This window comes from Nomascus leucogenys, chromosome 14 (genome assembly GCF_006542625.1).
Source record: "Nomascus leucogenys isolate Asia chromosome 14, Asia_NLE_v1, whole genome shotgun sequence".
In the NCBI taxonomy this organism is placed as follows: Eukaryota; Metazoa; Chordata; class Mammalia; order Primates; family Hylobatidae; genus Nomascus; species Nomascus leucogenys.
This window is the reverse complement of record NC_044394.1, coordinates 33,553,558-33,576,787: the sequence shown is the minus strand read 5'-3', so window position 1 is coordinate 33,576,787 and position 23,230 is coordinate 33,553,558. Positions and strand designations below refer to the sequence as shown.

Sequence of the window (23,230 nt, the reverse complement as noted above, 5' to 3'; positions counted from 1 at the left end):
TGACTCTTCAGGAGAGAAGTTTGGCTCTCTGTCCATTTGCATTTCTTAAAACTTCCAGCTCACTCAGAACTGCAGCACACTGAACTACACAAAACACACCAGAATGTAAGGAGCCTTCTCTACCCCTAATTTTCACATCCGTAACAAGTCATTTCTATCTAGTAACCAACCACTAGTAACCAAGTAACTTCTCATATTTTGCAGGCATTATTAGCATGGAGCACAGTCAATTCAAAACCTGTTCCCCCACCAATAGCAGTGAGACTTTGGGCTAGTCACGTGACCTTGCCAAACCTTTATTTATTTGCTTGTTTACTTATTTCATGAAATAGGAGTCATCATCCTAATAACACCTACTTCTTTAAGGTTTTACTCTCATTTAATAAACTAGCCTAAGTAAACTGCTTATACAATGTTTGGCAGGTTGTTAAAGCTTAAACTTTCGCAATAGCAGTAAAGATATGATTTGTTAAAATTATAACTAATCGTGATGGATTATAAAAATGTATCATCATCATGAAGAGAATGGTTGTTAGTATCAAAGCAAACCTCCTTTGACTCTTGTGTTAAAAATAAATAAATAAATTCAAGCTTAGACCATCTTATTGAAGTGGGGAGAAAAGGGGGGGAAAAACCAAGCCTATGGCCTGACTAATAGTAAGTATTCAACCAACAGTAAATGGTAAGTATTCAAAAAGAGAGCTCAGTGGTAGAGCTCTCCTCTCCTCTGTGAGGAAGAACAAAGATCCAGTGATGTTTTTTCTCTAAGGGTGTTTTTTGGTTTATTCCGATTTATAATATTTTGTGGGTAAAGTGATCAAGGGTATAATTAAAGGCATGGGATACTGAGTCCATCGATCCATCAACAAGTATTGACTAGGACAGAAGTTCCCAAACCTCAGTTCACGGTGCCCTTAGTTTCTCAGTGAACATTTCACAGTGCCCCTGGGCCAAAGAAATACCTAACTGTGCCATTTATTAGGTAAATCCCACATGATTTGCTAAGCATTTCTGTCTCAATAACTTAGTAGCTGTTTGAAAACGAATACACATAAATAGGAAGAAAAACAATACTACTTTTTTGTCATGTGTAAATAACCACAATTACTAATGGGATATGTGCTTTTATTGGGTACTGCCTGGTTTCTCAAACCTTGGAATCAGATTGGACACCACCACCCTCCTTTCCTGTTTCACATTCATTTTTGTGAGACACTTGCATTTTATCACAGCAATAACCAGAAGCCCAGTTTCAAAAGCGTTGATGTAATTGAAAGGAATGTGGATGAACTGATGTTGAAGTTACAAACTACCTTAAACTGGTCATCTACTCTGGGTCCCCAAGATATTGAGGATCTCTGTGCTTTTACCTAAAAAATGTAAAATATCATGGTGCCCTTCTGAGTTTGCTGCAGCTCCTGGTGTGGGGTACCTCAGCACATAGTTTGAGAACCACCAGACTGTCCATTTTCATGTACCAAGAATTCTGCTAGGCATGTGGTCTAATGCAGTGAAGGAGATGGACACAGTCTGTTCTCCGTGAGCCTAACAAGTTAGTGGATGAGACTAATCTTACCAATAAATTCATTATCACAAACTATGATAAATGCAGTGAAGTGAAGCCAGGGTGTTGCCAGATGGGCCTTGTTCTTAGGCCTGAGAGAAGAATCTATCTTCATTTGGTTCTCAGCAGGTGCTTCTTTTGGCAGAAGCAAACCTATGATTGTAATCAACACCATCCTCCCTAAAATAATGACTTGGACAGAGAAGAAAACTGATAGGTACAGAATCGTGGAATTAAAACTAACAATGTTTGTCTATTTTTTTTTTTCCTTTTTTGAGACGAAGGAGTTTCGCTCTGTCACCCAGGCTGGATGGAGTACAGTGGCGCGATCTCGGCTCACTGCAAGCTCTGCCTCCCAGGTTCATGCAATTCTCCTGCCTCAGCCTCCCGAGTGGCTGGGAATATAGGCGCCTGCCACCATCCCAGCTAATTTTTTGTATTTTTATTAGAGATGGGGTTTCACCATGTTAGCCAGGATGGTCTCGATCTCCTGACCTCATCATCCACCCACATCGGCCTCCCAAAGTGCTGGGATTACAGGCGTGAGCCACCGTGCCCAGCCAACAGTGTTTGTCTTAATGAGATGATCTCCGCCCACTACAACCTCCACCTCCCATGTTCAAGTGATTCTCCTGCCTCAGCCTTCCGAGTAGCTGGGATTACAGGTTCATGCCACCGTGTCCAGCTAATTTTCGTATTTTTAGTGGAGACAGGGTTTCACCATGTTGGCAAGGCCGGTCTCAAACTCCTGACCTCAAGTGACCCGCCTGCCTTGGCCTCCCAATGTGCTGGGATTACAGGCGTTAGCCCCCATGCCCAGTCCAACACCTGGGGCTTTTAGGATGGATACCTTTTGTCCAGGTCCCAGGCTGCTTGCAACATGGAAGCAGGTTGCCTGGCTTCTTGAGCCTCTGTCCCCTGGGCCCCCATCTTCATCTCTAGAGCCCTGTTTTTCAAACTCACACTGGGACTCAAGAAGTGGGGAAAGGCCCCAGGCCTCTCTTGCCAAACTAGTTGTGTGGAGTAACAGGACTCTGGAAAGATAATATTGCAGGGGAGAGTTTTGACCTCAGTCTCTCATCCCCTAGTCCCAGGCTCCATCCTCACCTGGTATTCTACCCCATCCTTGGGTTGATGGAGTGGCATGAACCTAGAGCTCCCACTAGTGGCAGGGAGTGGGCCACCAATATTTCCTGCCTTTTCATTTGTTTCTTCCCTTCCACATACAGGATCAACAGCCAGGCTTATGGTATACCAGCAGTATCCCAAAATGCTGTCTCCACATTGCAGTGGCATTTCTCCATACACTGGAAATTTTCCACAGACTTGCAGGGAGCCATTGATGCCTCCAGGACTTAGGAACATCTTTTCATTGTTGGCCCCCAAAGCCTCAATTAGCAGGAGGAAAGTTTAAAGCTGGGTCGGAAGACTGGGAAGGTCTGGAGTGAGTCGCTTAGAAAAGCTCTACAGCAAGGATTAAGGAAAGCATGCTCTTCTTTTCCTTTCCTCAGTGATGCTTCCTTAGTGTCAGAATGGTGAGACTGGGGGAGCCCAGCACGAAGGGGCAGGAGAGACCGCTCAGCTTCCTGGAGTGTAGGCTGCAGATCCACCTGGAGCCCAGGTGCAATGGGCCCCTGTGCTAGACCCCTCGAGGTCCAGTCCAGGTCCTGGGAGAATTGAACTGTCATTGGGAGCAAAATCATTACAGTAATAAGGAATGTGCTTGTCTGGCATATCTCTGCAAACCCATCATAGTAATAGTATAGAATCAGGCATTCAGGGTTGCCGGGTCAAGTTAAATACTGCCTCATCACACCCAACTAATAAAAATATTATTGTTAATAATAATAGCTGAATAAATAATCTCATAATTAACAATTACAAAGAAAAGCCAGGTTTTCCGACCCTGATCCAGGGCCTTTCTCATGACATCGATGGGTTAGCAAGACTTTCGAGTTCTGATCTTATTTATCTTCAGTGATAGAAAATTTAAAACAAAATGAAACAACAACCTGTGGTTTCTAGTTATGAAGACACTAAGATGTTTACTCAGCTGCAGGGGAGATTCTAAAAGATTCTGAAAGTTCTGCCTTTTCACTAGAGAAATAAGTGACAGTCTTAAAAGGGTTACTGTTATGGGCTGAATTGTGTTACCCAAAAATTCATATGTTGAAGTCCTAACCCCCAGTATCTCAGAATGTGACTGTATTTAGACATAGAGCCTTCAGAGATCATTAAGGTAAGATGTGGTCATGATCTCATTAGTAGGCTCCAATCCAATATGACTGGTGCCCTTACAAGAAGAGATTGGGATTCAGATGTACACAGTGGTTTGACCATGTGAATACACAGGGAGAGGTCAACTATGCTTCTTCTGCAAGCCAAGGAGAGAGGCCTCAGAAGAAACCAATCCTGCTAACACTCAGATTTCTAGCCTCAGAATCGCAAGGAAATAAATTTCTATTGCTCAAGCCATGGAACCTGTGATACTTCATTATGACAGTCCTAGAAATCTAATGCACCGAGGTTGAGAGTTTTTCTGAAAATTTTAATGTTGATACAGAATGCAATCTGATACCAATAGAGTAGAACTGGGTTTCCAACTCAGGTAATTCCTACTCCAGAGTCTTCATGTAAATCGAAAATATTAATTGTTCACCACCTTGGACTGTTTTGAAACAATGGCTTTTAAAGGGCCGTTAAAGAACATTTTGGAGGAAGTTTTTTTTTAGTGAAGACTGATTTCCAGATGCGTTAAGGGCCACTCCACGCCTACGTCCTGGTGCAGTAGGCTTCCGGCAGAGGGCGCACATCTGGACTCTGCATCTCCTCCAGGTGCTTCCTCCAAACTAAGTGCGGGTGTGAACACGGGTCCTGAAAGGCAAAATGGAAGGTCCAGGTCCTCAGGCCGCCACGGTTTGTGTCAGCTCATTGCTGCACCGGAAGCTCAGAATGTGCACATTGGGTCAAGGACTTGAGACTTCCCGTAGTGGCTTTGTGTGGTCACAGCCCATTTTCTCAGTCTGTGTCAGAGGCCTAGAGGCTCTCACTGTGGCATGGACCCTCATCCTCAAGCCCCACTACTCAGAGGAGCTGGGAAGAATTTCCACCCTTCCTAGTGGCAAGTCTCACTGTGAGAGCAGAGTGCCACCAGGAAAACAGGGCAGAAAGCCTGCTTTAAGGATAATCCTTATACTGGGGGTTATGAAGTGCAATATACCCTCATCCTCACGCTAATAGTGGTACCATGTAGCCCAAGCTTGTCTAACCTGCAGCCCTCGGGCTGTGTATGGCCCAGGATGGCTTTGATTGTGGCCCAACGCAAAGTTGTAAACTTTCTTAAAACATTATGAGATTTTTTTTCTCATCAGCTATCATTAGTGTTAGTATATTTTATTTGTGACTCAAGACAATTCTTCTTCTCCAGTGTGGCCCAGAGAAGCCAAAAGACTGGACACCCCTGATGTGGCCCTTTCATCCATAGTAGCCTATTTTGTCCTAAAGACAGTCTTGTGCAGTGAGCAGGCCAGGCCTCCCCACTACCACAGTTTACAGGCAAGGAATGTGATATTTCATAGGATGACGCTGACTGGCACCTACATTGCTAGCCAAAGAATGACAAAGATGTGGACAGAAGAGACAACCTTAAGCAGCTGACTGCTGGCTCCTGCAACAGTGTCGTCATGGCATTTGTCCTGGGGTCCCAAGGAAAGAAAACAAATCTGCAGCTGAGGAACAGGCTGAGTTGACAAAGCAGCTCCCACAGTAACACAAGGACAAAGGGTGTATGTAGATGTGCACGTGGTAGCAGCTTCTACTAAAGGAACCTGGATGGACCATTCTGTAAGTACCCACTACACTCAGGGAAGGTATCTGAACTTGTATTGTTGGTAGGCAAAGGTTTATAAGGCAGAGAGTAGTGTGGTAGTCCTATTAGATGTATAGTACACCTAGAAGTAGACAATTAAAAACTTGGAACACTTCTCACAAGGTAATACTGTGTTTAAACTTAACCAGCACCACCCTCCACCTAGACTAGACAAAGGAAGTCATTTTAGAATTGGAAGTCTGACCTTATAAATTTGCAGCCTACTGAATCTGTCCACTACTAAATTTTTCTGATATTGACTTCATTATCTACAAAAATATCTTCTCATCTACTATTAGTAATAATAACAATAATAATAGTTTCATTTACTAATCAAGAGATTTTTTTTAGGTGGGCTTCTTAGAAATCTCTGGGGAGCTAAGACTCCCCCAAACTCCTCTGTCTCTGAGTTTTTACTTAGGTTCCATTAGCAACTGTGGCACACCTTAACTTCCTCATTGTCAATGTGCTACACTGCCATTTCTACTCTACTGAGACCATCTATTGGAGAGTCATTCAGCTGCCTCTATGGCTCCTTGATGCGACTGAAAATAGTGCCTACTCTGGACTGATGCAGACTTGCAGGCTTAGGAAGCTGATTGTGCCTTGGCAGGGAAGAAAAGGCACCCTTTCCCTGGCTGAACCATCAGGGTGAAAGGCTCCAAGAAGAGAGTGCAGGCTGGCCTGGAGCGGCTTTGCTTCTTCTCTTTTTTTTTTTTTGACAGAGTCTCACTCTGTCCACATAGCCAAGATTGTGCCACTGCACAATCTTGGCTCACTGCAACCTTCGCCTCCCAGGTTCAAGTGATTCTCCTGCCTTAGCCTCCTGAATAGTTGGGATTACAGACATGTGCCACCATGCCCAGCTAATTTTTGTATTTTTAGTAGAGACGGGATTTCACCACGTTGGCCAGGCTGGTCTCAAACTCCTGACCTCCAGTGATCCACCCACTTTGGCCTCCCAAAGTGCTGGGATTACAGGCGTGAGCCACAGTGCCCGGCAGGAGCAGCTTTTTGCCCCCAGCCTTACAACTGTACCGGGGACCTAGAGGTCCTCATCCCGTGGAATTCCAAATGGTGCATTCCCTCTGCCTCCAGCTTCCCTCTGATTCTCTCTGTGGGATTTCTAACCTCTGGGCCACCCTACTTCACTGCTGGCTGTGCCCCTCAGTTGAGTGGTCCAGGAAGTGCCTCTGCCTTATCTGATATGCTCTGCATAACTCTCTTTTGCTGCCAGGTGGGAATTTCAATTCTGCTCTTGCCTCTCTCTTCACTTCACTGTGATTTTCAGTAAATCTCCATATTTCAAGTTGGCCGAGCTTGGCTATTAATATGTGCAAGCAGACTAATTTGACAAAAAGCCAATTTGTCAGATGAGCAATTTACTCATTTACTGGAGATTTTTTTTGAAGTGTTAACTTTGCCCTAAATCTGCCCCAGCGCAGAAGCTTTCAGAAAAATGTTTCCTCTGGGCACAGGACAATTTGCAGAGTCATTGTGTTGCCAAAGGCACGAGTAAAAGCAGAAGCAAATGACTTTGTTGTAAAAAGGGAATATAGTATCTAGCCCTGAAATTTTTGTTCAGATTAACTCAGTTCATACAAATAAAGCACTTAGAGCAGTCTGGCAGGCAATAGCTAGCCCCCAATAAATGTCAATGATTATTACTATTATTAGTACTATAATAATTACTACTTTTAATTTAATATATGCATTTAAATTCTATGAATCAAACTATACACTAGATGAAAAATAAAAATAACAATTTAAATGAGGATGCCACAAAAAACACATGAAAAAATGCTCATCATCACTGGCCATCAGAGAAATGCAAATCAAAACCACAGTGAGATACCATCTCACACCAGTTAGAATGGCCATCATTAAAAAGTCAGGAAACAACAGGTACTGGAGAGGATGTGGAGAAATAGGAACACTTTTACACTGTTGGTGGGACTGTAAACTAGTTCAACCATTGTGGAAGTCAGTGTGGTGATTCCTCAGGGATCTAGAACTAGAAATACCATTTGACCCAGCCATCCCATTACTGGGTATATACCCAAAGGACTATAAATCATGCTGCTATAAAGACACATGCACACGTATGTTTATTGCGGCACTATTCACAATAGCAAAGACTTGGAACCAACCCAAATGTCCAACAACGATAGACTGGATTAAGAAAATATGGCACATATACACCATGGAATACTATGCAGCCATAAAAAATGATGAGTTCATGTCCTTTGTAGGGACATGGATGAAACTGGAAAACATCATTCTCGGTAAACTATCGCAAGGACAAAAAACCAAACACCGCATGTTCTCACTCATAGGTGGGAATTGAACAATGAGAACTCATGGACACAGGAAGGGGAACATTACACTCCGGGGACTGTTGTGGGGTGGGGGGAGGGGGGAGGGACAGCATTAGAAGATATACCTAATGCTAAATGATGAGTTAATGGGTGCAGCAAAACAACATGGCACATGGATACATATGTAACAAACCTGCACATTGTGCACATGCACCCTAAAACCTAAAGTATAATAATAAAAAATAAAAATAAATAAATGAGGATGCCAGGGAAAGAAAATAGCAATCCTAGTGGTCCGTATTCTTAGTCTCATCATTAACAGTACTTTATAACTACACTCACACCTCAGTGACCAGGGTGTACACATAAAGCTATAAATTGGGGGACCTCATATACAATTTCTGGATAATTTTGACCAAAGGGCTTTTATCTTATCGACTTACAAATTAGACTCCCAATATGATGTGGTTGCCCTGACTTCTGAATCTTTGAGGGGGAAGAGGGTTTTATAAACTTATGTGAGCATGGAATCCATTGTTCAAAGAGTATATCGTGTAAAGAAAAGCCTTCCAAGGAGAAGCTTTGGGAAGCACTTCTGTAATGAATTACATTGAGATCTTCAGAGGACAAAAACTTAATCTCAAGTTAGAGACATGCTGTCATTACCAAAACCACATATAAAGCATCTCTCCCCAGTCAGACAAGAACCAAAGGCAACTGACGTGACTGCTGTCTCCTTGGAAGGACAGCAGGAGCCATGGTGCTGTGCACTCAAACTTCAGGGAGCTTCAGACCCTCCTGCTTGTGACCATACCCATGCCTGGGCTCTTGACTATTTAAATGTGTTTTGAAAACAACTCTCATTATAGAAATGAAAAGCCTGAAGCTTTCTCAGCAAAAAAGGTTTAACTGATGATACTTTACAAAGAATTAATAGATCAATCTAATTGAACCAACCAAACCAGTCAATTGTTCTAACAGAGTAAAGTATCAAATAGGTAGGAAGAATGTGAGCCATATCTTATGGCTCATACTGGGTGGGGTGGCCCAGAGGTTAGAAGGTTTAACTGATGATACTCTACAAAGAATAAATAGATCAATCTAATTGAACTGACCAAACCAGACGATTTTTCTAATGGAGTAAATAGCATCAAATAGTTAGGAAGAATATGAGCCATTATCCTCAATGTGAATGTGGACTAGTTATTATTTTTGTGATCATTACTTAGACACAGGTTGAGTGTTTCCTTTGACACTCAAGCCAGTGTGGTTGGATGATCCAGTACTAGAATCAGGTAGACGTGGTTTTGATGCTTGCTTCTTTCAGTTATATTTTCTCAATTCTAAGTAGCCATCAGTTTGTAAGATGTTCCATTTTAAATGCACCAATCAACTATAAAATACATACTGAATTTCAAAAGTATTAGAATGAAAATAAATGTCTTTTAGAAATGGAATATGAACTGTGAGCCTGAGCAGATTACTTAACCTTTCTAAGTCTCGGTTTTCTCATCTGTAAAATGGGGATGATAGTAGCTGCTACCTCATAGTTTTCTGTGAAAATTAATTAAGACATTGCAGGTAAAGCAGAAAACACCATGCTTAGGGAATTGAAAGCACTCAATATTTGCATTTCTAAAAACTATGTCTTTAGTCAAGCATAACTCTTTTAAAATGCCATTAACTATAGGAGGAAGAATCAGTGTTGTAACATTTTGCTATTCCTTGAGTGCAGTCTACATGTACTAAGTAAAGACATCATTGGCAACACAACTACCAAGATTATCTAGGGATCAACTATCTCAAGATAGGCATAGCAATTGCTGGATGCCGTATGATTTCCATGTATTTTATTTCTCCAATAGCACTCACATTCTTTGGGGGCTGTATTCTAATACTTTCAGAAAAGCCATGGGAACACACCAGAGTGACTGCTTGAGTAAATAAGTAGCATAAACAGCAAGCCAAACCACTGATGTGCACATCACTGGGCCCAATACTGTGAAATCCCACATGAGAAACTTGAAAGTGAAAGCTGGAATTCTGGGGCTATTGGTTTTGCTTAATAAAAAGCATTTCAACAGGTGAGTCAACTTAGTATTGCAGAGCGTGGTGTTGGCTTTCTTCTGATTGGGGCTAGTTTTTCATTAAAGGCAATATCTAGCACTGAAATAGTCACAGTACCTAGTCCCAACCACCTGCTTCCTGGTGAGTCAGTTCAAGTTCTCACAATTGTGTCTGTGTCCAGCCCCAGACCAGCTGAGCTGGGTCATGTGCTCACCCAGATCTTTCCCTAAAAGAGGACTGACAGGGAAACCACTGCCCTGTTTCACATCCAGGGAAGGAGCGACTTCTAAGAGAAATAGAGTTTTGTATCCTCGCCAAAGTGTCAGGAATGATCAAATGTGAAGAACAGAGGGCAAATCCGTGTTAGTGCGTCATTAGGTGGGTGTTGTTCCTAAAGTGATCACATGGTAACACTTCCTCTGCTCACTGATGACCCACCAGGAGGGTTTTGGAAACAGTCAGACCACGTGAAATGGGCTGAAGACATCCCAGTGTCCTCCTCTCAGAAGCTGTGAGCCCCTAGTCAGGGCGGGCTGTCTTAGCCTGTAAACATCCACAGGGCCAGAGCCTATATTTAACTGATGACACATCTTACGAGGGGGAAGGAATGGGGAATGCATGACCCTGTTTCCTCCCACCAACACCAGCCCATTCACACAGAGCTTCTTGAAGGTCTCACTGGCAATACTCCTTCAGACTTACCCAATATGCCCCACTCAAGGGCCCTCCCAGGCTTATGGGAACAGAAAAGTTTTCTTAAACTGGAAAGGAGAGTTGTGAATGAGTGAGGAAATTCAGCATGGCGATATTAGAGGCTCACTCCTTAGCCACACGGAATCAGGGACTCCAAGGCAACCCCATTCCCAGAGTTCTTTCAAGGGCAGAGCTAATGACATGGGACCAAGAATTGATTCCCGGAAAGGGCATGGTGATGTGTGGCCTCCCAGACAGCCTCAGAGCAAGGAGGTGGATTTGACTTTGGCTGTGGGGAAGGCAACATCCTCTAGATATTTTTCCATCTTGATGCTGAGTCAGACAAGGCAGTTAGTGGTTCTTTCCAGAACCCCTGCCAGCCTTCTCTTTTTTAAAGAAAAAGTCTTTGCAAATTTTGCTTTAGTCCATCTCTGCCAAGGGGTCATTTTCTTTTCTTTTCTTTTTTTTTTTTTTTGAGAAGGAGTCTCGCTCTTTCACCCAGGCTGGAGGGCAGTGGCGCGATCTCGGCTCACTGCAGGCTGCGCCCCCCAGGGTTCACGCCATTCTCCTGCCTCAGCCTCCCGCGTAGCTGGGACTACAGGCGCCCGCCACCTCGCCCGGCTAATTTTTTGTATTTTTAGTAGAGACGGGGTTTCACCATGTTAGCCAGGATGGTCTCGATCTCCTGACCTCGTGATCCACCTGCCTCGGCCTCCCAAAGTGCTGGGATTACAGGCGTGAGCCACCCCGCCCAGCCGCCAAGGGGTCATTTTCTATGTTGTACTTCCTCCCTATGTGAGGGCAAGGATAATATAGCCTTGTGTAGACTGTATATATGCTTCAGTTCCTAGCTATGCCACATTGAGACCTCAGTAAAAGAGGTTTGATTGCAATCAGAAAAGAGTTGATTTGAGATTTAAAGGAAATGACATGGGTACAGTGCTCACCAGAAAGTATTAAAATGGTATTTGTTGCTTATTATTGGTAGCTATTGTCATGATATTGCTACTGATACTGAAGAAGGACCCAAGACCCAGGGTAATGTTTAGCATGGGCTGGCCTTAACAGGACTGAAAGGACATCAATAAGGGAGAACAGAGAGGAGGAAGGAGGACAAGTGCCAACTTTGAGCAGGTATCAGGTGTGTGGGGGGGCAAACCATTTCTCCGTCCACCCTGATGATGAGTCCCCCTTTCCCTTTTTAAGGCCTGATTTTTGCACCCTCACCCCATCTCAGGTGGCCAGGGCCCCACACTGCAATACTCGTAGGTGACATCCATACTCTTTTTTTTTTTTTTTTTTTTTTTGAGATGGAATCTCACACTGTCACCCAGGCTGGAGTGTAATGGCGAGATCTTGGCTCACTGCAACCTCCGCCTCTCAGGTTCACGTGATTCTCCTGCGTCAGCCTCCTGAGTAGCTGGGATTACAGGCGCACACCACCACACCCGGCTAATTTTTTGTATTTTTAGTAGAGACAGGGTTTCACTATGTTGGCCAGACTGGCCTCGAACTCCTGACCTCGTGATCTGCCTGCCTTGGCCTCCCAAAGTGCTGGGATTACAGGCATGAGCCACTGTGCCTGGCTAACATCCATGCTCTTGATCTGTTCCTCCACCCACAGCACAACTTATCTGACCAGGCTCTCGTTCCTTCATTACACAGCTTTCTGCTGGGAATCAGATAACTAATATAAAGATGATACTAACGATTAATGGAGGATTCATGGAGTCTCCCAGAAATATCACATTTGTGGTTAATATTCCAAAGGCTGCTGGTAGGGATTTCTCAATCTAACATGAGTCTGAAAGAGAGATGATTTTCATCAGAGCTATTCTCAGGACTCTTCAAATCAGGCCTTCAAGTGCTTATCTTCTTTGCCTATGTTTAGCGTCAACCTTTAAAGCAAGTAAACAGTATCCCCGTATATTTAGGAATTCTCAAAATCCTTGGATTTGTTCATACTAAGCTACTGTTATACTCATTTTTAAAAAAAATTTTGGGCTCACTTTTCACCACCTGCAAAATGGGTATATAACATAAATCCATTCTGCATCTCTTAATCATGTCTTATCCTAGATTAATAAACACATGAAAAATCAGCCTGTAAATCAGATAATGTAGCTGTGTAAACTGGAGATGGGAAAGGAGAGCAGGTAGAATTAATATTACCATTAGTCATGACTAAAGCCAAACTTAGCAGTTTTAAAACTATTTAACCATCCTGACTGTATATTGGAATCAACTGGGAATTTTTCTTTTAACTACCAATTCTTAGGCCCCCATCCCCAAAGATTCCGATTCAATTGATATGAAGTAAGATCTGAGCATCAGAATTTTTGTTTAAAGTTCCTAAGGTAATTCTTTTGTGCCACCAAGACTGAGAACCAGTGTTTTAAAATAGTATTGGGAATACACAGTAGGTGAAAAACTGGCATCATATTAGGTGGGTCTTGGTTGTGATCACGAGCTGAGGAGAGCTCTATATTCTGGAAGCACTCAGCAATGGATGTTCAATGGGGTTCACACCATGGTTGCAGTTTGGGGGAAAGAACCCTTGGAGAGAAAGCAAGAATCACAAGAATCACTGAATCACGGGTTAGAGGAGCCCTCCAAAATCACCTCCTTCAATCCTCTTCCTAATTTCTGTGTGAGCACTGTCCGTTTAATTTATGTTTCTGGGCCTCAGTTCCCCTGTCCATTAAATAAACAGGTTAAATTAAATACAATCGGAGTGTTTCCCAGTTTTTATCCTGTGATTCTAAGAGAGTTTCCAGCATCAGAAGAAATAGAAGCCACAGTTACACAGCTGTGTGGGTATTCTCTGCTTATTCCCAGTTGCCCTGGGACATCATCTGAGCCACAAGCCCCCTGGCTTCAGCCTCTCTACTGCCGCTGGCCAGATGCCACCCTGAGCTTCTGAGTGGCAGCTGGAGCTCCACCCTCAGGGCCTCCCTCCCAGCCTTCTCTGGCAGGATGAAAGGTTTTGTGTAATTCTTGTAAATGCAGTCCATTTTAATTGCAGAAGCAGCCTCCAAGTGTTTTCTCTGCTCTCCAGCAAGCACGTGACCTGACCACCGCTGCTATCTGGAAAGGAAGTGGTGGAATGTGGAAGTTTACAGGGCATTCGTGTACACGCATCTTCTGGTCCAGAGCCCGTGGAATCCAGCCAGCAGTTGCTGTGCCACTGTGTTCTCTGGCCTCCCCCTCTCAGCGGCCTTGGGCAGCCTGGGAATCTCCGGCTTCATGCTTTTCCGAGGGGACAGGCCTTTGAGCAGAGCTTTAGGAAGTTGGTCAAAACAACAACAACAACAACAAAATATTTATAGTTTACATCCTTTGCAGCTGTCTCTGCACTAGGAGTGCCACACGTGGTCTCTCCAGACTGCAGGCTCTGAACAGAATCGACTGGAAGGGGATCATCCCAGCCAATACCCTAGTACAAATTGTCCTATCCAGTGTACAGACTTACTGGAAAAGCATCATATCTGCCCCAAACTTAAGATAAGAGTACCCTGATAAGGGACACGCTTGAGGCTCTGACAGAAAAGGAGTTTGGGAGGGAAGAGGGCAAGGGGTTTTCAAATGCACATTGAAGACCTTTCTGTCTTCTCAGCTCATGAGCAAAGAGGAGAGCGGGTAACATAGAGGTGAGGGTGTGGCTGGGAAAAAGGCAAAGTTGATGGAGTCCTTTCCATGGAAGGGTTCTGAAAGTACAGGTAGGAGCTGCAGAGTCCAACAGCACCCCTTGACACATGTCAGTCTCCAGGTATTGCCTTCTGGAACCTGGCCCTTTGGTCCAGGTGAGACCTGTTGCTACCCTGTCATGCAATCACATGCATGTCTTTTGAGGGCATTAAAACAGTGCCATCAGACTCCAGATCTTCTTTTCTGGCCCTCAGGGGCTCCCTCCTCCCAGCGTTTTCCAGCAGGATGAAGGGGTTTGTGTGACCCTTGTACTCATAAGGTCCCAGGGTCCTAAAAAAAGCCCTGTTTCTTGTCTTCTCCTTGTATGCAAGGTGGCACAGGAGCAAATAGTAGCAACTTAAGCGAGCCAAACTCTTCTCTTGATCATGAAGAGGGATTGACACTTGCAGGCTAGGCTGTCTAGCTTCTGAGGCCAACAGCTGCTCTGTTGTCTCATAATTCTGGTGGAAAAAAATAGAATGAGAGACACTGTCAGACCAGGAGGTAGTTGGGATTCAAACGTGGCACTTCCACTCAGCACGAGCTCTGGTTCCCGGACCTAGTAAGGTCCAATGACATGGGCCTCAAAACAGACTTGAGAGCCTCTTCTTTGCACCTTCAGACAAATGTTTCCTTTGGAAATTGTGACAGCAGCCACTTCCATATTCAACTCTGTTTTAGCTCCCAAAGAGTCAGTGTGAGGAATCCGTGGGAGAACACAAGGGTATGTGCCTGGCAGAAATGCAGGCACTCGCCAACGTAAGTCAGATGGTCAATAAGTGTTTCCATGTTTGTTATTCTATAATTTAAAAACCCTAAAACTCAGGAATCCCAATATTTTATTGCTTTTCTTATGAATGTTCCAGATGAATTTCCCCTCAGTCTTCTGCAAGCAGGCCTAGATAGGAATGCTGTAAGAGTCACCCTCCCTCTCCATCAATCTGGTCCTCAAAGGGCCTGGCATTGGTGGAGCAGGGCCTGAGTAGCAGGACCAAGAAACACTGATGCTCCTGTCTGTACTTTCACTCTGTGGGTAATAAGTCCTGGCCATAGGAAGGGAGGACTAATCAGAGTGAAGAAGACAGAAAGAAAAAGGAATGACAGAGGAGGCCCATGTGCTGGGGAAGGCTAAACTCTCACTGTGGCAACCATAGATTCCAAACCACTAATTAAGCCATGGGGCTTCAAGAGTTCAAGCACATTTATGGGAGCAAGGTGGTGAAAGACATAAGTTTGGTACAGGTAACACCTGCTGGACAACTGGGTCAGGGGTCTCCAGAGCTGAAAGCACACTTGGGAATATCTATTGATCTTTGTTGTTATTTCATCATTATTCAATTACTGTTCTGTGTGTTTTATAACATACATTATGGAGTACTATAGTAGTACATATATATAATTTATAAATAAATAAATATATTGGGGGGTGTATGCTCAAACATATTCTGTTGATGAGGTACCCAGTCAAAAGAGCTTGGAGACCATCTAATTAGAATGGTAACAACAAAAAAAGACTCAACCAACCTACCTAGAGGTCCGGCGCCTGACCAGGGCCTCTGCCAGGCTGGCTTGACATAGAAGGGGAAGAATCAGCTGTCCATTGGGAAAGCCCCTCTCCCACCTATCATCTAGTGCCTGTTGTCCCTTTAAGGGTCAAATCACTTGCATTTGGTGAAACAGGAAAAAAGAAACTATTATCATGAAAATTACTGTCTAAACCCACAACAAATCCTATCATAGTAGGAAGCCTTTGTTTCCAGGCCCTCCATACACAATTAAAAAGCAAGTAGGGACTAGATTACATCTTCTCATGTAATCCCCACAGCAATTGTGTGAAATACAGAAGAAATGGGGGCTCCGCAAGTATAGAAACACCTGTCCCTGAAAGGCAAGTCAGGACTGAAATTCAGCCCATGCCCTGCTCAGCAAGCCACCTGCCCCAAGGAAGGAGTGTCTTTTGCTAATTCTCACAAAGGTGCTGTATGGATTAGCAATAGCCTTGCTTTTTAATTTTTGCTTTATTCGAATATAATTTTCTCATCAATTTTGCTTGTATAAATACAGTTTGTTGCTTGTTCTGGTTTAGTCTAATAATAAGTTGGAGAAGTCCTGGAGAATGGGCATCCTGGTGGGGTGGCAGAATGGGGTTCTCGCTTCAGCAGATGTAGCCCCCCAAACACAGCACTCCATGGATGAGGACTCAAAAGATGAATGTCATTTTCTGCCCCTGTGTCTCAGAGATGCCCTGAGGCTGTCTGACAAGGTGAGCTGTTCCACACAAAAAACAAAGAATCACACCTCAGCCCAGCCTGTATTGGGGCCAGTCTATTGCCTGGGTCCTGAGATGTGCTGCCTCAAACGTCTTCATTGGATGTGGTCATGCCTGAGACCAGAGTGGAATAACACAATCCATTTGAATACAGCAATGGATGGTCAGAGATGTCCACACACATCTCTGTTCACCCTCACCTTCCTGCAAACTCCATTCATTTATTTATGGGGAAATTTGATGTTCCCCTCAAATGTCCTTTCCCTCTCAGAGAGTAATTTTGTTTCCCCGTCATCAGGTAGCACTGAGAAAGGGGTCAGAGTTGGGCCTCTCTGGGGCTGTCCCTGCAGTACTCCTGGGACCCTTAAGCCTCGGACTTGGGTTCCTTCATGGATTTGACAAATTCTTTGACTTCTTCTTCCAAGGCCTTGTTCCTCTTCTCAACATCCTTCCGGGAGCGCTCCATGTTGCGGAGGCTGATCTCTAGGGCTGCAGACTTCTTCTTTTCCTTCTCCAGTTCTTCATTGAGCCTCACCACCTTAGCCCAAACGTCATAATTCTCCTTCTCAAGGCTACAGGGAAGGAAAGAAAAGAATGAAAGAATATGGCACTCATTCTAGGCTCTTCCTTCCCCTTTGCTCACAACCTGCTGCTCATTTTCCTTTTCAAATCACAAGACCCTTATCCAACCTCTCGGCTATGTCCCTCTTCCCACATGAAGATGTCCCAGGAAACCTGAATCCCCACAGCACTTCTGAGCCCCTCATTTGTCATTTTTTTTTTTTTTTTTTTTTTGATGGAGTCTTGCTTTGTTGCCCAGGCTGGATGGAATGCAGTGACGCAATCTCGGCTCACTGCAAGCTCCGTCTCCCAGGTTCACACCATTCTCCTTCCTCAGCCTCCCAAGTAGCTGGGACTACAGATGCCCACCACCACACCCAGCTAATTTTTTCTTTTTTTTTTTTCTTGTATTTTTAGTAGAGACTGGGTTTCACCATGTTAGCCAGGATGGTCTTGATCTCCTGACCTCGTGATCTGCCTGCCTTGGCCTCCCAAAGCGCTGGGATTACAGGCGTGAGCCACCACACCCAGCCCCCTCATTTGTCATTTAACACCATCTTGTGACATCTATTGTGTTTTTTCTCATGTCGTTTTATGTTTTGTATCTTCAACCGGATAACAAAGTCTTTGAAAGAAGGGACCGGTTCTAATAGATCTATATATTCACTCCCACAGCACCTTGTATCAGTCTTGAAAGTCCCATCCATATTTCAAATTTCTCACACCTCTGTGCTCACGAGTGCCTCCTCATCCTGTGTCAAGGGAGAGTACACACTAGCACCCTCTCTTATTAAGGATCTCCTGGGGACCAAGATTTAGAGAAACAGAGGGAACTGCCCTTTGGGGAGCCGTGGTCCTGGCAGTCTCATCCTCACTTCTGAATCCCATGCCAGGTGAAAAATCTGCGGGATTCCTGAATTGCTAACATTTTAATCGTTACTGGCCAAAATCCTAATGTAGTGCCAGGTGGCCCCCTGCCAGGCTGTGCTGAATTAACCCTTAGGAATGAGTGTACATACGCTGACTGTGTGACTGGAAATTTGTTTCAGAATTTCATTCTGTAGAGTGTGCCTCCCTTCTCCCCAGATGGCCTGCCCATTTGTACAGGGGAGGCTTGAGCTCCCATGTGAGCCCAAAACTTGGGTTCTACCTTCAAGGGCCTTGGCCTATTCTGTGGGTAACAATCCATCTTCAGAACTTTGCCTACCCCCACCTATCTCTTCTTAAAGCTAAATTGATCTCATTCCATCCGTTTTTCTTCCTTTTTTTTTTTTTTTTTTTTTTTTTGAGACGGAGTCTCACTCTGTTGCCCAGGCTGGAGTGCAGTCGTGTGATCTCAGCTCACTGCAAGCTCCACCTCCCAGGTTCACGCCATTCTCCTGCCTCAGCCTCCTGAGTAGCTGGGACTACAGGCACCCACCATCACGCCTGGCTAATTTTTTATATTTTTAGTAGAGACAGGGTTTCACCGTGTTAGCCAGGATGGTCTCGATCTCCTGACCTGGTGATTTGCCCACCTCGGCCTCCCAAAGTGCTGGGATTACAGGCATGAGCCACCGCGCCCAGCCATTCCTTCTGACCCTCTCATTACAAATCTACTTTTCTTCTCCAAGTTCTCTGTACCCCTCTGATTCTGGAAGAAATTCCAAGTGAGGCACTGTGCTAGATCCTGACCATGGGTTCCAGTGGGAAGTAGAATCTGTGTGGGCTCAGGAGCCTGGGATGGGAGGCTTCCCTGACTGGTGGATTCAGAGGACTCTGTTCCATTCAGGAGGAGCAGCCACATCTGTGGCAGCTAGTTCTTTTTCTACCCTGTTGAAGATACTCATATTTGAGGGCAGTGTATGCCTTCTATGGGACTGCTTTGATCACTGTCAAGATGTCACAGAAGTCTTTAATCCTACAAATGATTGGTTTCAGTTTCTTAGACAAACAAGCTACGTTTTGCTTCTGGATGGCAGCTCTCTCTGTGTGGAACAATGAATGAGGGTTCACAGTAGTCTTCCCTTCGGATACCTGAGTGCATGGACTAAGATGTAGCCATAAATCTAAGAGCCCACGAATCCACATTTCACTGCCTCATGACTAGTGCTGATATGGGAACAGCTGGATCAAGGTTTTCTCTCCTGAAAACAAATTTGCTGGCCAATCAGTAGTGTGAAAAATATTTCAAGAAAATACTCTACCTACCCAAGAGGACAAACTGTGTGCACAGATCTTGGGAATTTGCATGTGACAGAGGCAATAGCTGCCTAACTGGCCTCCCACTTCTGTTTGCCCCGTGCAACTGGTGCTCAATGGGAAGCCAGTGAGCCAATGAAGCATAAACCAGGTTGAAACCATCCCGAAGCTTCTTACTCAGGCTTGCAGTGGCTGACAAAACCCTACTGCGTCCTGGCCTCCTGTACTTCTCCACCCTCATCTCCTTCTAACCACTCTCCCTGGGTGGGACCATGGGGGCCTGCTCTTTTCTCACGGCTCGGCACTGGCCGTAGTCATCTCCCATCTACGCACCTGACTTGCTCCTAATCTCCTTCAGGCCTTTACTTACCTGCTGCCTTCTCACGGAGGCCTTGCCTGTCCCCCCTATTTTACATTGGAACCTGTTCCTTGAACTTTCTAACCTCCTGACCCACTTTATTTTTCTCCACAGCACTTGCCATCAGCTGACATAACATATATTTTATTATATATTTGTATTGTCCATCTGTCCCCACTAGAAGAAGTTCTGTAAGTGCAAGAACTTTTGTCTCTTTTGTTCAGTGCTATACTCTAACAACTGGAATGTGCCTGGCACAGAGGAGGGGCTCGAGGAATATTTGCAGAATCAATGAATGACCTTAACATAAAAAAAATTAATTTCCTTTAAATTAATTAAAGCATGTTGATTCTTAAAGAACCACTGTTTGGAAATTATTGATTAAACTACTTAAGCTAGATATTTACATTTCCTAAATCTAGTTTAATGTTTAGAGTGTTCACCAATTTAGTCATCTCATTGTTCCCTTTACTCTTTCCTTCCTAGGCCTGCTATAGATTACTGTCTTCCCCAAATTGAAGCTTTATGATGTGACTTCTGTGGTGGATGGGAACAATCCCTCTTGTCTCTAAAGATGCAAGCCAAGTGCTTCTCAGTGCCCCTCTGTCTGACTTACTTTTTAATCTGTTCCTCATACATTTCCTTCTGTGTTTCTATTTCCTTTCGTAGCTCTTGGACCGTCCTCTGCAAAGAATCAAGTTCCTCTTCTCCAGAGTTCTTTTTTTCAGGCCCAGTTTCAGAGTTTGGACTGGCAGGAGTATCTCCCTTGGAGTCACAGGCTTGGGAAGAGAGTGCACTGGCTTCCTCCCCAGGGGACCCTGGCAGGGAAGGGACGTTATCGTAGGTGGAAGTCCTTTGGGAGTCAGAAAGTTGGCGCAAGTCTTGAGACATCGTTCTCCTGTGCCCTTCCCCTGCCTTAGCCTCTGAGGAAGGCGACCAGAATTCATTTTTAAAGATCTCCGTTTTGCTGCTGTTGGCACCCTGAAAAGCTGGTGTCAAGAAACATTTCCGGTTAGGGAGTGTTTGAGTCCTTTTACGAGATTGCATTTTCCAGTCTCCTGGATTTTCCCTGGGTACTTTGCTGCTGTCCTCCAGAAACCCATCGCTCGGCTGCTGTCCGGTGGGGCTGGTTGTATCAGAGTCCCTTGTCTAGAAAAGAAACGGCCATGGATGTCACATGGGGTTTTCACCTCTGTGTGGCATGCTCCCAAGGTAAGGATTAGAGACCCCAAAACAAAAGTTTCCTGGTAGCATACCTATGAAATTCTTAATGTATCACATTAGTTGATTATCTGCATTGGCATTTTTTTCCAAAAGGATATTGCACTAAAGGAACCATGTTCTAGAGATGAAGTCTCACCAAAATCAAGTGTTTGTTTGTGGTTAAAGAGTCCTAAAGTAGGATCCTTATGTAATCTTAGTATGGGTGGTCTTTGTAACTACGACTGAAAACCCAGAAGCCATAAAAGCTTGATAAATTTGACCTTTTGATTTCCATGATCTAAAAAATTAAAAAGAACAAAAATAAAAACAAACTAACAAATCACCACATACCAAACCAAAAAAAAAAAAACAAAAAACTAGCAAAAGGTATTTGCAACGCATATCAGACAATTGGTTACTCTCCTTAATAGATAAAGTTCATAAAAATTGTGAAGATCAACAACCAATATAATTACAGGCAAAGGACAAGATCAGGCAGCTCACAGAGGAAAAAATGAAACTAGTCCTTGTACATAAGGAAAGATGTTCAGCCTCTCTCATAATACAAGAAACTCAAATTAAAATTAAAATTACTGAAATGCCAGTCTCACTTATCAGATGAGCATACCCCCAAAATTTGACAACACACTCTGTTGGCGAAACTGTAGGAAAACAGTTCTTTCATGCATTGCTTCTGGAAGTGTAAAATGACACAAACTCCAATAATTTGTTTCAAAATCATACAATCAAATCTATTTACCCTCTGACCCATCAAGCCCACTTCTGAAAATGCATTTGAGAAATACATCTGCCTGAGTACAAAAGGAGGTCCCAAAGTTATTTACTGCAGCTTTTTTTGTAGTACGAAGAACTGAAAGGCTGGGTGCAGTGGCTGATGCCTATAATCCCAGCACTTTGGGAGGCTTAGGAGGGTGTATCACTTGAGCTCAGGAGTTCGAGGCCAGTCTGGGCAACATGGTGAAATCCCGTCTCTACAAAAAATACGCAAAAAAATTTAGCCCAGCATGGTAGTATGCACCTGTAGTCCCAGCTACTTGGGAGGCCGAGGCCGAAGGATCGCCTCGGCAGGAGGTCAAGGCTGCAGGAAGCTGTGATCACACCACTGCACTCCAGCTTAGGCAATAAAGTGAGACCCTGTCACAAAAAAAAAAAAAAAAAAGAAAAGAAAAGAAAAAGAAAAAGAAAAGAACTGAAGGCAGTGTGTTCATCTATAGGGACTGGTATATCTACAGAATGGGACACTATACACCTCTCGAAAACATGAGGTCATATGAGGTAGCTGTTTATGTATTGACATGAAAAAGGCTCCAGAATATACTGCTAAGTACAAAAATGCAAGATACAGAGTTTTGTGTGGGAGTTTGTATGTGACTATATGTGTATGTGTGTGACTGTAGAGAGAGACAGAATTATACTACATTTTGTATAAAAAAGGAGGTAAATAATTTGCACTCATGTCTTCTTATATTTTCATAAAGGAACATTGGAAGGATAAATAAGAAACTAAGGCAGTGAGGGATGGGGTGGGTGGGAGTACGGGAGGGAGCAGAACTTCTCAATGTATACCTTTTTCTATGTTTTTGATTACTTGAACCATGTACATATATTATCTATTTTTAAATGAAATTATAAAGAAAAAGGAGACAGAATATGAGATCTAAACATAAAATCAATCACTTCTTGGCCTTTTGGCTAAGATCAAGTGAGACCTAAACATAAAGTCAGACAATCGGGTTCAAGCCCTCCCTTTAATCTTTGTAGCCAATCGCTTGCTTCAGAGACCCCACCTGGAGTCAGAGGTACCTGGGTTCTGAAGGGAGTACTGGATCTGAGTCCTCCTCTATAACAAGCTAGTGCTACTACATTGGGCCAGCTGCTCAACCTCTCTGAGTTTCTGCTCCTCAATAACACAATACGAATGATAAATTCTGCCCTACAATGTTATGTAATATGAGGACTCTAGAGGTGATCAGTGTAAATTTCCCAGCATAGTGGCTGCCCACAGAAATCAATAAATGGCAGAAACCTATTAAATGAGTACAATAATAGCTATTCTCAAGGACTGTGGGATGATCTTGTTACATGAAGTATGAGCATTTTTAAATTTTATTTTAGTTTTAGAGTGTTAGTAGAATGCATTGCATCCAGAAAGACCTATCCTAAGAAAAACCACAACCACTACCCATTACCTGCCTTTTAAAAACAATCTTCAGGGCAAACAGTACTGTAGGTAACTTGAATCATCTGGTCAACTAGAAATTTGAAATCCATTTTTGGCCACACATAAAGATCAAGCTACTATATAAAGTTCACATGTTCTTTGTAAAAATATTTGTTCCTATAAATATATAAAAATATTTGACCTTTGTAAATTATTGCCCTCACGAGGTCTACATTTCAGAGTCAGCAGAGCTTTTGGACATTGGGAACGTGAGTTTCA

General features: G+C 43.7%; 1 protein-coding gene across 1 annotated transcript in view; it reads right to left on the bottom strand.

Moving 5' to 3' along the window:
* Positions 1–16,200: 16,200 nt before the first annotated feature.
* The window catches only part of ARHGAP25 (Rho GTPase activating protein 25), a 91,680-nt gene continuing 84,650 nt past the window's right edge, over positions 16,201–23,230 (bottom strand). Inside the window, exons 10-11 of the mRNA XM_030827850.1 lie at positions 20,183–20,715; positions 16,201–17,038 (exon numbers count right to left, since the gene is read on the bottom strand). Of these exons, the coding sequence (XP_030683710.1) occupies positions 16,831–17,038; positions 20,183–20,715 (741 nt within the window). The 3' untranslated portion in view covers positions 16,201–16,830. The remainder of the gene's footprint in view (positions 17,039–20,182; positions 20,716–23,230) is intronic.